Source organism: Molothrus ater, chromosome 6 (assembly GCF_012460135.2).
Source record: "Molothrus ater isolate BHLD 08-10-18 breed brown headed cowbird chromosome 6, BPBGC_Mater_1.1, whole genome shotgun sequence".
Lineage (NCBI taxonomy): Eukaryota > Metazoa > Chordata > Aves > Passeriformes > Icteridae > Molothrus > Molothrus ater.
In genome coordinates, this window is record NC_050483.2 from 35,854,386 (window position 1) to 35,868,938 (window position 14,553).

At 37.4% G+C, this 14,553-nt stretch overlaps 1 protein-coding gene across 1 annotated transcript in view; it reads right to left on the minus strand.

Moving 5' to 3' along the window:
- Nucleotides 1-14,553, minus strand: part of HEATR5A (HEAT repeat containing 5A) — a 64,898-nt gene extending 50,345 nt beyond the window's left edge. The window contains exons 1-4 of the mRNA XM_036384356.2: nt 14,315-14,553; nt 5,299-5,382; nt 3,568-3,823; nt 2,348-2,559 (exon numbers count right to left, since the gene is read on the minus strand). Of these exons, the coding sequence (XP_036240249.1) occupies nt 2,348-2,559; nt 3,568-3,693 (338 nt within the window). The 5' untranslated portion in view covers nt 3,694-3,823; nt 5,299-5,382; nt 14,315-14,553. The remainder of the gene's footprint in view (nt 1-2,347; nt 2,560-3,567; nt 3,824-5,298; nt 5,383-14,314) is intronic.

Sequence of the window (14,553 nt, forward strand, 5' to 3'; positions counted from 1 at the left end):
TGAAACTATAAACCCACGTCCCTTTCATTGTAGACAGATTCTGAATTTAACTTAATTCAGAATTTCATTTAATTCAGGTGAAATACCTGACAAACAGATTCTGTGTGCTCACTAGCCTTTCCTTTAGCAAAGGCGAAAAATACTAATATTGAGAAAAAAAAAATAAAGAGGTGCCTAATCCTTTGAATAATTAGTTAATGAAAATGCTTTGCTTTTGTATTGACAGATCTATAACAGATCTATAAACCAATTAATTTCTTGAATACAAAGAGAAAAATAGTTATATGCTTAATCAGCTTTCAACTCTTTTCCAGACCTACTTAAATACGTAGACATTGCTGAGCATCCCTTTCAACAAACATTTTGCTTATTCCCCAACTGAATTCAAGTTCAACATATATAGTTTTAAATTCTCATACTGAATACATTCTTAATTTAAAAAATATATTTAATATTTGCAGTAATTCCCTAAATGCACAGTAAGAAAAACAAACCTAGTATCCTTTATCTCTTATCATACTACAATATTACTTTCATGAAAAACCCAGTTTTGTTATTGCTTTTATCCAACTCAGTACACACCAACAATTTCGATTTAAATTTTGTTAATGGTGTGCCTGGGAATGAAATTACAATTTTCCAACTTCCCTTCTAAATTAAACATCTGATGGTCACAGGTACTCTCCTTAATAAAGTAATAAGCTGCATTCATGCTGCATGACCTGTTTATCTGATTTGGTAGAGCATTCACATCAGGCTGAGTTTCAGTAGCAGATGAGCACCTAACTAAGGTTTTGTTTAAAATGCTTGCCTAAAACATTTTCATCTTCCACATATAGGAAAGAACAAAAGTGATAATCTATGAGATAAAAGACCAATTCACTGGAATCTGTATTTAAAGGAGTTCCCAGGTGTATCAACATATTGTGAACACTGACGGTGAAGTGTTGCTACGAGACAACATGGGCATGCATGCTAAATGTGGACAGATGGCAAAGACAACGCTTTAATCAAGGTCAAAACAAAACAAAAAAAGCAGTTTTTCTACACCGAACACCAAGTATTTCATATATTTGCAACCTAGGATGAAAGATTTTACTCAACACACAGTTCTGTAGTTCCAATTATTTTCTGTAGCCTGTTGTCCCCATGTCAGTTCTACCAGAAATCCGTTTAAAAACTTTATTGAAGAAAATCATATTTTACAATTACCTTTTTCTCCATCTCTTTCTTCCTCTTCTTACCACTGCTTACATACCCAGGAACAGGTGGTGTACACTGCCACCTCTCTCCCTCTCCCTCAGCTACTACTCAGCATTCTGGCTTTGATCATCTCCCATTTCTGCTTTACTGCCAAAGGCATCCCCCATCCCTCCTTGCTGTACTGACATCACCCACTTTACCCAGTGTGGTACATCACAGCTGAAGTGGGAAGACCTGCAGAGCTCTGTCCCACACTACAACTCAACTCTAATGTTAATGCATATTATTGTTAAGAATGTAGTATAGTAGTAATTTACTTTGCAAGACTAAGATCTTTTACAGCAAACTTATTCCTAACTCAAAAGACTGTACAAGAGATCAACTGGAACAAGAAGGAAACAAAAAAAAAGGTATAAGAAAATACAACTTACTCCTTGCAAAATCTATTTTCAGGAATCTTTACTTGTGTTGTCAGAAACAGGTTTAGCATTCAAAGTAAAGTAGGAAGAGAGATCCTGCTCTGATTTCAATACCATATCATTAATGCAAAAGGATGTTCATCTATCTTTACCACCTTCTATCTCATCTTTATTACCTCCATCTTTAATTTGCCTCACTATAGTGAGAGATGTGCATAATTTTGGGAATGAAGGTTATTCATAACATTTCTGCACATAAAGATTTGGCTTCACATTCAGAAGTAGCAGTTCATGTTTCCCTGCTCTGTTGATTAGTCTTTCAGTATTTAGTTACAAACATCTCAGATGTTTTTAACTATATCCAGTTTCCCTCCTGAATTAAGAAATGTACTCAGCAACTGTCGTTTATACCTGCAGTTGTGCTTGTCTGTTTTACTGCTCTTCTCAGCACTATTACTACCTTTTCCTTGTTTTTGAAGCACCTGTCATCTCATAACTCTGTTATCCATTGTTGGTATTCTCCCTGGCCTGATTTTCATTTGTCTGGCTGAAGACCACCAGGTGTCTTCTACCCTTTTGGTTCCTGATGCTCATATACAACATGGACTACCAGCACAATCTTTGTTTTATTACATATTTTGTGGCAGTGAACACAGATGCATCTCACCCCTTAAGCCTGTCTCATTACTACTGGATCTGAAGCTTGAGGGTAAAAAAGCACTTACAGTTTTGTAGGCAGATAACTTGGTGAGTCATCTTTACTCCGAATGAGTTCATTGCATTTGTCAATTGTTTGGTAAACAGAAAAAGTGTCTCCAGTGCTATAAAGTACAGCTAAATTCTTGGCAAGAAGCCGTCTGGTAGGAGGTCCTGGTGAATTGTTTAATAAAGAAGTCAATTGTTCAACCAGTTTCTTCTGGTTTTCCCTTATGTCAGCCTGGAAATAAAATGAGTAACCAGTTAAAACTCAGTTAAATTTAAAAGTTAGTTACAGATAATTAATTCAAATTATCTTTCCTTTTCATTATTACCATTCTGACAATGACATTCTGAACTACAAATGAACATTTTATTGCATTTTTATACTTAAAAAAAAAAGACATTTCAAGTATACAACTATTTTATTCTTCTTAAAAACCCAACACTTTTTTCAGAGCATAATTATTGCTAGTAGCGTTTCAAGTGTATTTTCCCTGTGGCATGTCAATGCTTAAATCTTTCACCAACAAAGCTGCCTTTTCTTTCTTTTTTTAATGCCTACTTTAAAATAAAAGAATTCATAGATATATAGTAAGTTTAGTAGCAAAGAACTTTAAAGAAGAAGCTGAGTTTCAAGAACTTGAGCATTAGAAAAGAAAGAAATTCCTTAAAACAATTATCCAGTCGTATATACATTTTTTAATACTCTTTAAAAAAAAGAACCTGGCACTGTTTTTCATCACAAATAACAACCCTTAAATAGCATTATGTTAGTTAGTTTATTCTTACATGTCTACATAACCTACTCAATACATACTAAACAGTGAATCAAACAATTGGAGAGTTGGCTGGAAATAGATCTTTTATCATTTAACTAGGAAAATTAAAAAAAAAAAAAAACAACAAAGAGAAAGATGTTACATTCCTGCTTGGTAGAGAAGAATCAAATAATTGTGCAACACTAGGTGGAAGCATTACTTACATTCTACATATTGGGTCTGCAAAATCTTGCAGTAGTAATAGGAGTTAAAAATAATTAAAATTCCTTTCATTGGACAAGTGGCTCTGTCGCTAGAAGGGCTGTGACCAAGAACTTATAACATTTAGAAAGCTCCTGCTAACACTGAATATACTTTTACTCCTTGTACATACAAGACATGAGACAAATAACATTGCAGGTTGCTCTTTGATTTTAAACAAAATAATAAAAAGATGGCCTTTTCTTCTCAAGTCTTATTACACTTACTCTGCTAGTCACTGGTAAAAGTTTTTCCAAAAACTGTAACCATTCAAAAATGAACTCTGCTTTTTGAAATTCACCAAGCTGGTTATATGCTTCTTCATTAAGTAGTAAACTGTGAGCTAACTCCATTCCTTGAAATTTTCCTCAAATCTTCTAACAGAAGATTTGTGCAGAATGAAAAAAAATCCAATGAACTACCAAAACTACATTAATCAGTTTTCTTCCTCATTAATATCTGGCAAATCGAAAGTTTGAACACCTGAACAGAAAAAAAAAAAAAAAGTTAATAAAAAATCAACAATCACATCATATATAATATTAATGTTTGACTCACTAAAATTAAAATTTCAAAGGAAAGCCTAACATAGAAAGGAAATTATAGCAGTTTTATTTAGATATTCTTAGTAATAGCAAGTGTTTTTGAAAATGAGATAATGGTATTGATGTAATATGCCAGCTGACGTTAAATAAACATCTGAATATATCAGGACTGATTTTCCTTCACCTTGTTTTGCATGAAGTGAAGTTTTCTAGTCCTTAATCACATACCTGAAAGTAATGACCAACTGACCTCAAACACAATGATTTTGTTATCAAGAACAAAGAGCAGCAAAAGCTGCAACCAACAATGAACAAACTCCTGTTAATTATATTCACAAATATAAATGCTGACATATTATTCAAACACTTTCAGTATTCTCACTGCCAAGCAAGGCATAAAACGCCTCCACAATTTCATTGCTGAGCAAACCTTTAATGATATCTTTTGGAAAAAAAACCCGAAACCCAAACCTGAAAAGATTGTTTCAAAACTCAAAGTTCTAAAGAAGCTATGTTTTACTTTTGTCTCTCAGACTATTTTGAGAACTTCCACATTGTTGATAAGTAAACCAAGATGGAAAATACTTGTAATTATATCTTCCCCCCACAATATCTAAATGCCATATAGCCTCAAAATATAAAATAGCCTCAAAATATGAAATGGAATATTCTGTAGGCTTCACAAATAAAAACAGTCAGGGAGATTCTGGTAACATGTGAACCATCTTTTAAACTCCCAAGCAAGTTATCCTTTTCAGAGGTCACTAAGACTGCTGAACATAGTTTTTCCTATGCAGTAACAATATTATAGTGTAAAGTGATCCTTCAAGTAGTAGATGGAGAATACAAAGCACTGGTAAATAATTCAGTACTCAGCAGGCTGTCATCAAACACAGAGCAGAAGGTTACCTTTACCACTTTCTATACATTTTTATGTAAAATTTACTCACAAAAAAAAAATATTCACATTTAATTTATCATCATGAACTGTCACTTCAAATCTACCTGAATACCACACTATAAAATGGCAAGCATATCTAAATATACATAGCACATTATACCTCTACATATTTTTTTCTGCCTAGGTACATAGAAGTTCACAATTTATCAGTTATCTCTCTCCTACAATACTCACAGAATTTATCTCTATCCTCACATTTTTTAAACATACCAAAAAAAGTAGGATTAAGTGTAGAATTTCATCACTGCTTAGCATGAAAATTACATGTATAAGACACAAATGCTCCTTTTTTCCCCTCACCCAAGGCCTGTTCAAATATCTACCATATCAAAACCACCTACAACCACAGCAAATTACTCAATTTACATGCCTATCTCAGGATTACAACTCACAGTTGTTTTCCCTAACTGAAAAGATCAGAGTTTGTTGTCAGACATTGGCACTTAACTCACCTAGCAGATTATTTCTCCTCATTGTAAAAACTGTCTCTCTGCTGCTCCAGGCTTTTGTATAAAGGATGTTAAGAACTCAGTTTTCTAGGAAAATAATTAATATAAAGATCAATGTTAGGAATAAAAGCACATAAGATACAAATGTTTCTACAGAAAACAAGAATTCCAAAGTCTTGCAATACCAGCAATGTTTATTAAGTAATAGCTCACCAAAAAAGACTGGACCTCCATGAATATTATTAGCTCTTTATATACTACATTTAAATTCAACAGACCTACCATATACACCATACAACTGGGGTAATTTAACTACTGAAACCACCTTTCTCATTTCTGTTTTGTTAACTCAGTTTAATTCTAAACCAGTAAAAAGTAAGTTCAAACAGCATTATAACCATAATAATTTTCTAGAAAGATTATGCAACAACCAGCAGAACTGGCAAAGGTGATTCAACTGTTCTGAAAATTTCATGTACAATACTATCTATACATGACATGAGGATTATCAACCCATTTTCCTAGCCTCCAGATATAATTTTAATACTAGAATTCACAGGCAAAAACATTTCCTTTCAAAACTCATTCAACTTGAACTTATTCTGGTAGGACATAAAACACAAGTTGCATTTTATTTTAAAAGCATACACTTTTCAATCACTCTTCAAAAGAGTAATGCTGAAAACAAATAAAAAGCGCATGTAGATATCAGAGTAATCCAAAATTCTTTTTGCCTGGTGAACCAGTGCTCAGCCTGCTGAAGAAAAGGTTCAAGATGACCTCACAGCCTTCGAAAGGGTAGGTGACCAAGTGGATGAAGACAGATTCTTTACTTCATAATTAATACAAGGAAGCTTCCCTCTTGACAGAAAAAAAGATTTTCACTGTAAGGATTATCGGCCACGGGGACCGGTGTTGAGACACTGCAGAAACATCAGGGGTTTCTAACACTTGAGTGGACAAAGCCCTGAGCAATACCATCTCAAGTTATTATTGTAACTTGTTTCTAAATGAAACACTCCAATTGTTTAAGCACACATTTACAAAACCAATATAAATCTATTTATTTTTAGGCTAAATTAAAGAAAGAAAAAACTGTTCTGGTGTAGTTGCTGATCTTTATAATGAACATATGCTAACATGACCAGAAACACTACTGTTTCTCAAAAAAAAGACTATTAGGACTGAATTAAAAGGCTGTCTGCTTACTATGCAAGGATTAGTTTTGTAGAATCAGAACTGTCCATGCAGGAGAAAAAAAAAAATTAAAAATCCCAGACCTGATCTTTCCACTACTGATCAACAAGCAAACCTCAATTCCACAAACCTGTATAGACAGCAGCATACTCCCTACTCTATGCAAAAAAACTTATTTCAAACACTTATTCCCTTCAATAAGCTGTAAGCCGGCACACCAGGGACACTCATGAAGTTTCAAAAGTAATGATAAAAGAAGGGCACGTGTATACAAACTTGGGAGAAGCAGGGCAGGAATGTAGGGCATTAAGTTCTCCTGCAGCACATGCTTTTGCAGAGAACAGAGCAAAAGGCACAGTGCTCACAGTGCAAAGCTGAACACAAGCACAGGACTTGGGAACGAGCTGCGTTGGATTAATAATAACTATGTCCTTGTTATGTACACAACATGTTTCCAGGCAATTTCTAAGGCGAAGAAAACATCAAACCCAAAGCCACAGTGTCCAGACACGGGTGGGACTCTGCTCTAATTGGAGGCGTGGCACAGCCACGCTCTGGGCTGGGCAAGCACCAGGAAAGACTGAATGTTCTGTCAGCAACTGGAGCTGCTCGGCCATCCTCAGCCCCAGTGAATCAATGCAAGCACAACCTAAGCACATAAAGATGCGCCTCTATTTACAAGAAACCCGTGTTTAGAAATGCTGAATTATTTGATAGTGCTTTACCCCCAGTGATATAATTTTGATGCTTCTCAATATGAAAAAGAAATCTGGGGAAAAAATGTGAAATATAATTAAATGAGATGTATGCTATGCCATCAACCAAACTAAAAAGGCACATACGTCTGATGAAATCTTCATTTGCCAATCAAAATGATGCCCTATCCTTTTAATTTTGTCTTTAGGTAACTAAAGTAATTACAAGAACTACCTTCCCATCAGTACTACAAGAACAGATCAATCAAAAACTCCTCCTTTTTTTTTCCTTTTTTTTTACATTTATACTATGCTACAAATCTGGCACAAAGATTTATTGGCCAAGGCAGAAGTTGTTCCTACTTACTACTAAAAATTTTTTTCATTTATCAACTGCCAACTTGACAAGCAGGATTGTTCAAGACGGGTCAGAAAAGAGCTCAGAAAAGCTCTTGGAGCAAACACTAGATGGAATGCCACCCTGTAAATTGAAAGGAATACAGGGTGCATCAAACATTAAAAGGCAACAGCAACAGTATTGTTGAAATTTCTGACCAACCACAATGAGGAAAAAGGGACCTGTAGTTTTTAAATAAAAGGTGACTCATCCAGGGTAAGACTGATATGAGTAGCTGCCTTTAGCTATTGTCTTACAAATATGAGAACCCATAGACCACCCATGATAAAGTTATAACAGAGTACAAAACCAAAAGAGATCCATTGTGTGGATCAAGCTCCTTCCAAGCTAGGTAATCTCCTCAGGCTTTAAAAGATGAGGGAAGTAGACCATAGTTTGCTGCGTATCTTTCACATGGAAGTCTAAGTCAAAAACTGTACCATTAGCAATGAAAAAGCTATGAGCAGTAATGGAAACTTAATGAATTTCACTCTTCCTCTTCCTTCCAACTCTTGGCCTATTTTGCTTATGCACAAAAAAAGTAAGAAGTACCAAAAAAAAGTAATCTGCAATAAAGCAAACTCCTAACTATCTCTCACTAAAATCAGCCTTTAAATTATGACTCATTATTTCAATGAAGAGTGACACAAGTAATGGAAACTATTCCACAGACCAAGTTTGTACTTACAAATTTCTTTTCTTTTAGAATTTTTTACATTTGATTGCTGATCCACCAGTTTGTCTCTCTTTCATAGGAACAAGTGCTGCTCAAACAGAAATCTGATCAACCTCAGTTCTCTGAGCATGAGGCTCAGGTGAGGATCTAATGCACAATCTAGATGAGGGTCTAAGTCCTTTATACCTACGTTGTAGTGAAGAAAATAAAGTGCCACTTACCTTAGTAACGGTTATTTATATCTTTCTAATTTCAAAAGTATTAACATAATTCTGCACTAAATCTGATATAAGGCAATAAACTTGTGGATTCAATTTTGTACCAATGACTAATCTAGCAGAGACACAAGTGCATGATATTCCTCTAAGAAACTACCCCTGTTACTCATTGACAGTAATGAGTAACAGTAAAAAAACAATAATGAATAATAGTAATGATTAAGATGAAAAATGACCAGTAATAATAACAACAACCACCAGTGTTTTCATAACAGCTGCCATTGGGCTGACTACACAATCAATGCCATAACCATCCCACTGCTGAAAAACAGAGCTGAAGCACATTTGCTAGCTTCAAGATGACCCTCACTGCATAGCCAGTGGTATTTTAACTGACTTCAAATCCACGTTCTTGTCTTCAGAAAGCAAGATTTATTATCATCTGCCTAACAAGTGAACCAACACGTTTCAGAGAAAGCCTTCCAGCCTGACACGTTTAATTCCAGCCATTAACAGCTGAGGTCAATGTAACTCCTGCAGCACTGTTTAAAAGTTTAATGGGACGATCGTTAGCAGTGCCTCTGAGCTGACTGCACCGAAAGACATCGATGCTCAAACCTTTGTTACACCCTTGCACTTACCGGTTCAGTGTCTTCCCAACATAAACAAAACTCCTGCCCAGCCCCCTTGGATTTACTTCTGACAAGACAAACTGAGTATGATGGTCTTTGCCAGCTGGGCGGAAAAACCTTAAAGCACCAGCCAAACGCAGCTACTCATGAATGAAACACAGACCAAAATCCAATAGTTACAGTGTACCGTTTATGCTAGCAGGCGAAAATAAAGAGGCACCCAGGTCTGGAGAAGGCAAAAAGTGCAGTTTCAAACTCCAGCAACTTCAAATGGGAGATATGATGGCCCAGGAAATTTACAGCACACACGGAAATAATCTGATTTAAATAAACAACAATTACAGAATCTCAGTAATTTCATAGGGAATAAAAAAGAACTAAAATTTCAGTTTAAATGAGTTGGGAGTATAGACACTGGAAATATATCGGAGTGGGAATATTCAACACATAAATATGTTTATAATTACTGGGAAGACAGAGCAGCCCTTGTTTACTTACTGACTTCTACAAACTATTACCAACTAACTCACAGAGGCAAAGTCTGCCTCACAATCTTCAGTTAGAGAAGGCAAAGCTAAATAAGAGCATTAGTGTAAGTGAATCAGTACTGCCACATCCTTTGTGTAGCAGGATCTCCACCATTCAACTGACTTGTACCTTTTTTTCTATATACACAAGCTTTAATTTTTTGCTCCACAGAGCTACATGAAGCAAGAACAGGTAGCTGCTGCTCCCAACAAAACAGTGACCCCTCTGTATATGTTTTATGTTCAGTACTGCTTATCACTCTCAGCCTTTCATTCAACCAAAAAAAAAAAAAAAAAACCCAAAAAAAAAACCCCAAAAAAATACCAACCTGGGAATTTCATGTGCCCTTTTACTGCTTTCTTGTATGCGTTTTCAAAGAAACATACGAGCAAATGTAGGAAATTGCAGCACCAAGACAAGAAGAAGAGAGAGGAGGAGGAGACAAAGAGAAATTTAACTCCCCTTAAGACTGCTTCCTTAGCAGAAACACTGACTGATTAAATACTTCATGAAGAGCTTTAAGAACAACTTATGAAACCAGAGCCTAGTCTTTCAATGCATACACACACACCTGAATTTGTCACTCATTCGTCTCACCAATTTGAGCCAAATTACCCTTGGCAACAAACTGACAAATGCTTTTCATTCAAAATTAATACAGAGCCATAAAAATGCCAGGTATTTTGCAGTGTTATGTTACATAGGGCAGCAGCAGAGAAATTTGAAGCCAAGCACAGAGAAGATGGACCAACGGTGACGTCTGACAGCAGTTTGCAAGAACAAGCCACAAGAGAAAATCATCACAAGACCACAACTCAGAGCACTTGGAAAAGAATACCAGGCCACAGAGGAGAAGGTTCAAAATTTTAAGGCTTTTAAATCAAGCAGAACTATAACTCTTAATATCAAATTATGAGTGCATTAGCATGTGAAAAACACAGCAAATAAATCTCACAGTTGAGTACTCCAATGCTTTATTGCATATTCTACACTATAGTGAGACTCAGTCAATCTCACATATCTTCCTTTGAAAATAAAAATATGTACACATTTGCATCACATGCTTATCCCCAACAGCAAAAAGCAATTAAGAATCCATCTGACTATGAGCAACAAAAAATAACAGATGATAGCAGAACCACTTCCTCTAGTTATTGCTGAAAATTTCAAACTAGGACAACTTCCCCTTACATTATATTTTTGTATGCAATTATTCTGTTAAGAAACATGACTCTGAAATCATAGATGTAGCAACAAGATACTTTTTCAGTTTTTTCTCTTAATATTGCTCTGGATGAAGAAATTTGCAACAGGAATGCCATGTGTGTATTGTGTCACTGAAAATTTGGTAGCATTTTTGCAGGGACTCGTTAAAGATGCAACCCAAGTGCATCTCCATGTATTGCATGCTCCATATATGTAGGTCTTGCAGTGTTCCCACAGTGTTTCAGGCTGTACTAAAGAACAAATATCATGCAGCCCAAACAGAATTCTTGTTAACTTCTCAGCTACTTCCATTTGTGTTGCAAAACAAAGGGGTTGTATTTTGATGTTTTGTGAATAATGATGCCCACACAAAGTGCATGTCTACTCCCACAGGAACAGTTCCAAATGACTGGTTTTCCTACCAAAATGCTTATCAAATGTTTTTGATTTCCAAGTTTTGGAATCTGAAAGAGGAATAAAGCTCAAAGGCAACAAAGACCTATGTGAAATCTACCAGAATTCTTGCTTTGGGCTTCCCAGTTTTAGAAATATTCACTCAAAGAATGTGACCACCCACAATCCTCACACATAACAGTGACATTGATAAGAACTACAACACAATATACATTTGCTGAAGTGTGAAAGAAACGACAAGACAATGTCTTCTAGGAATGCTGAATGATTTCTGTGAAGTTTTGAGGACAAAGCTTGACACAATTAGAGAAAAATACCCTGAGCAAAGTGCCTGAAATTGCAATAGCTGTTTTAGCAATGCAAAATATTAAAGATATTTTTTAAAACAATTGGAAGACATTAATTCAGAGTGTTAAAAAGTACATACACTTTGCTTTCATGCTTCTTATTATCACTTTAATTTTTATCTCCACATGAGAAGAATTATTCCAGGAAACCAAGAAACAGCAACATCAGTTACTGAGAAATAGAAACAACTATTTCCTGAGCTCCACATGGGCACTGCTGGCACACTCTGACCTCCCTGGCCCTCACAACTCTTTAATATTATTTAGGTTCATTTCTGAAAATTAGAGTCAAGAGATAAACTTAGCTCCATTACAGGGACCTCAGAACATTATTTTGTTTACAGTCAACCAGGCAAATTGCATACAAATAATTAACCAATGCTTCTAATAGTCACAGTATCCTATCTGATACTGACAAAGTTAGTTTAAAACATTTTCTTTTTTCCCAAAACTGGACTAAGTAAACTTCAAAAAGCAATAACTAGCTTCAGTCTGAATAAAAATGCATAGAATGCTTCGTGTTTATTTCTTTGCAGATTAGAAACCTGGTGTGATAGCAATGCAAGTGCATGAAAACCACAGAAGTATAAACATCCACCTGCTAACAATAATATATAACAACTTCAATATATGTCTGAACATAGCTTTAGTCCTGAGAATGCTGTAGACAATATTGTTTATTTAATATACACAAAATATACCAAACTAAGTATGCTGACAGGGTGGGGTTTGTTGTTTGCTTGGGGGGGGGGGGTTTGTCACAATGAAAGAAGTTTCAGGAAATGAAATTATTTGTTAAAATGTTAAATTGACTTACAGTAGGTGATGTATGTGCATATGGATTATGCAGGCTGATTTGAGCCACCAATCTTCTGTTAAGGTAAATGCTGAATTCAGTCTAGCTTAGCATTAAATTAAGCCACAGGAAATTTTTGTTGAATATCTACTGAAAACCCAGAAAAGGATACTTATTTTTCCTGAAAATCACTATAGCTTTTACTATGATTGGCCTTCAACTGCACTGAAACACCGACACAGAAATTTAGCAGCAGCAGCAGAAGCCCTCACAGATGCAAACTCTGCAGGAGACTTGTTTGGCAGATCAGAGATCACTATCCAGGCACAAATCACTGACATACCTCACTGCAATGCTTCATTCTCTAGGTATTCTATGTGGCTGTTCCCCAAAGAAAATTCCAAAACAGCTAAAAATGTAACTGCCTAGAGGTTTAAAGCCTTTTTGGTCTGCAATGTAGATATAGATATACTGTGTGTCTTTTTAAAGGTTCTGCTACCTGAACCCAGTAAATACAAGTAAAAGCTGAATAAAATATATGTCCTGCAATCTGAAAATGTTTTTGTGAGAAGGTGTTTCTAATCTCCTGCCTCATTAGGCTGTTCTGAAGCTTAAAACAGATCATCCTGCATTGATTAATAAAGTTTTTGATGTGTTCGCATACAACATCATGAACTAGTCAGTAAGTCAGATATTTTACTGACTACAAAAACAATCCTATGTTCAATAATCAAGCACAAGTTTTCAGCGTATGGCTAGACAGTGTAACAGTAAACTGGCTTCCTCCCCCCATCTCTTTTTCACTGTGTCAAACCATCAGGAAAAGAAATGCAAGCTCCATTCATCACACAACCAGAAGTAATCTATCTTCTATGTCTCAACTGTTACTTCATACATGGACTAAGACTATTACATATCCTGTAGCAAAACACTAAAGCATACAATGTACCTTGACTATTTCTGCAGACAGGGGAAATATTTCTGGCATGTGAGACAAAAATAAATGTACAGTTCATGGTCACAACTGCAAACACCTAATCCTACTAAATCAAACCCCAAACTCAAAGAATCACTATAATTAATGAATCTAAAATTCAAAACATATCCAATTTCACTCATAGAAACACAGAGCTGACTCAACTTTTATCTGCCTTCCTCATCTTCTATCATCCTTCCACCCATATCTCAATAAACTCTATACTTAACTGAACGTACAACATCTATTACTCTTTCCCACATTCAAAAATGTCGACACGAATGCAACTTTACACATTTTACATGCCTGTGCAAAGTTTTTACCAGTTATATGGTGTAAACTTAGTCGTTGTCCTATGCAGACAACCAAGAATTCAAACTGCAAAAGCTTACGATAACATTTCCAGATACCAGAATGCCCAATATTCTTAATTACCAAGCTTTATAAGAAAATATAAAACCAGACCCCAAAATAATGGAACCTCGGTACAAGCGAATGCCAACCCCCTGCCGGAGCCTCAGGATCCGTACGGCCCCGCACAGGGCAAACATTCCCGCTCGCCCACCCGGGCCCGGCGGCACCCGGGCTCCGCCGCCGCTCCCCGTGACCGCCTGGCCGCCCCCCTCCCTTCCCTCCTCCCTTCCCTTTCCTTCTCTCCCGGGGCTGAGAGCTGCCCCGCAGCCCCGGGGAACGGGACGCGACAGCACGGGCTGGGCTGGGCTGGGCTGCAGGAGCCCGGGAGCCGCCCGGCCGCCGGCTTTAGAGCTGCCTGTGCGTGTGACACCCACCGACCTACCCAGTGGCTCCGGGGGTGATCCAGCACTTTTCGGGCGCAGGCCTCGGGCAAGCGCAGCCCCGCAGGACTCCCAGCTGCGCTCGGCCCTGCTGCCCCTTCACACAGCCCCTGCTGCCCCCGGCCTCCCGCAGCCCGCGGTACCTGCCGGCCGCAGCGCTCCGCGCCGCTCTGCGGGCTCGGCCCCGTCCGTCCGCCCGCCCTCCTCCAGCACGAGGGGCGGCGGGTCCTGCGCCCGAGCTGCCGCCGCCCGCCGGCGGGGAGGGGGGAGGAAAGCGAGGAGGAGGAGGAGGAGTGTGAGGGCGACTCCGGTGCTCAGGACTGTGCAATCGGGCCCGGAGCCATCGAGCGCCCGCGGCGGCCGGGAGGAGGTGGGAGCGGCC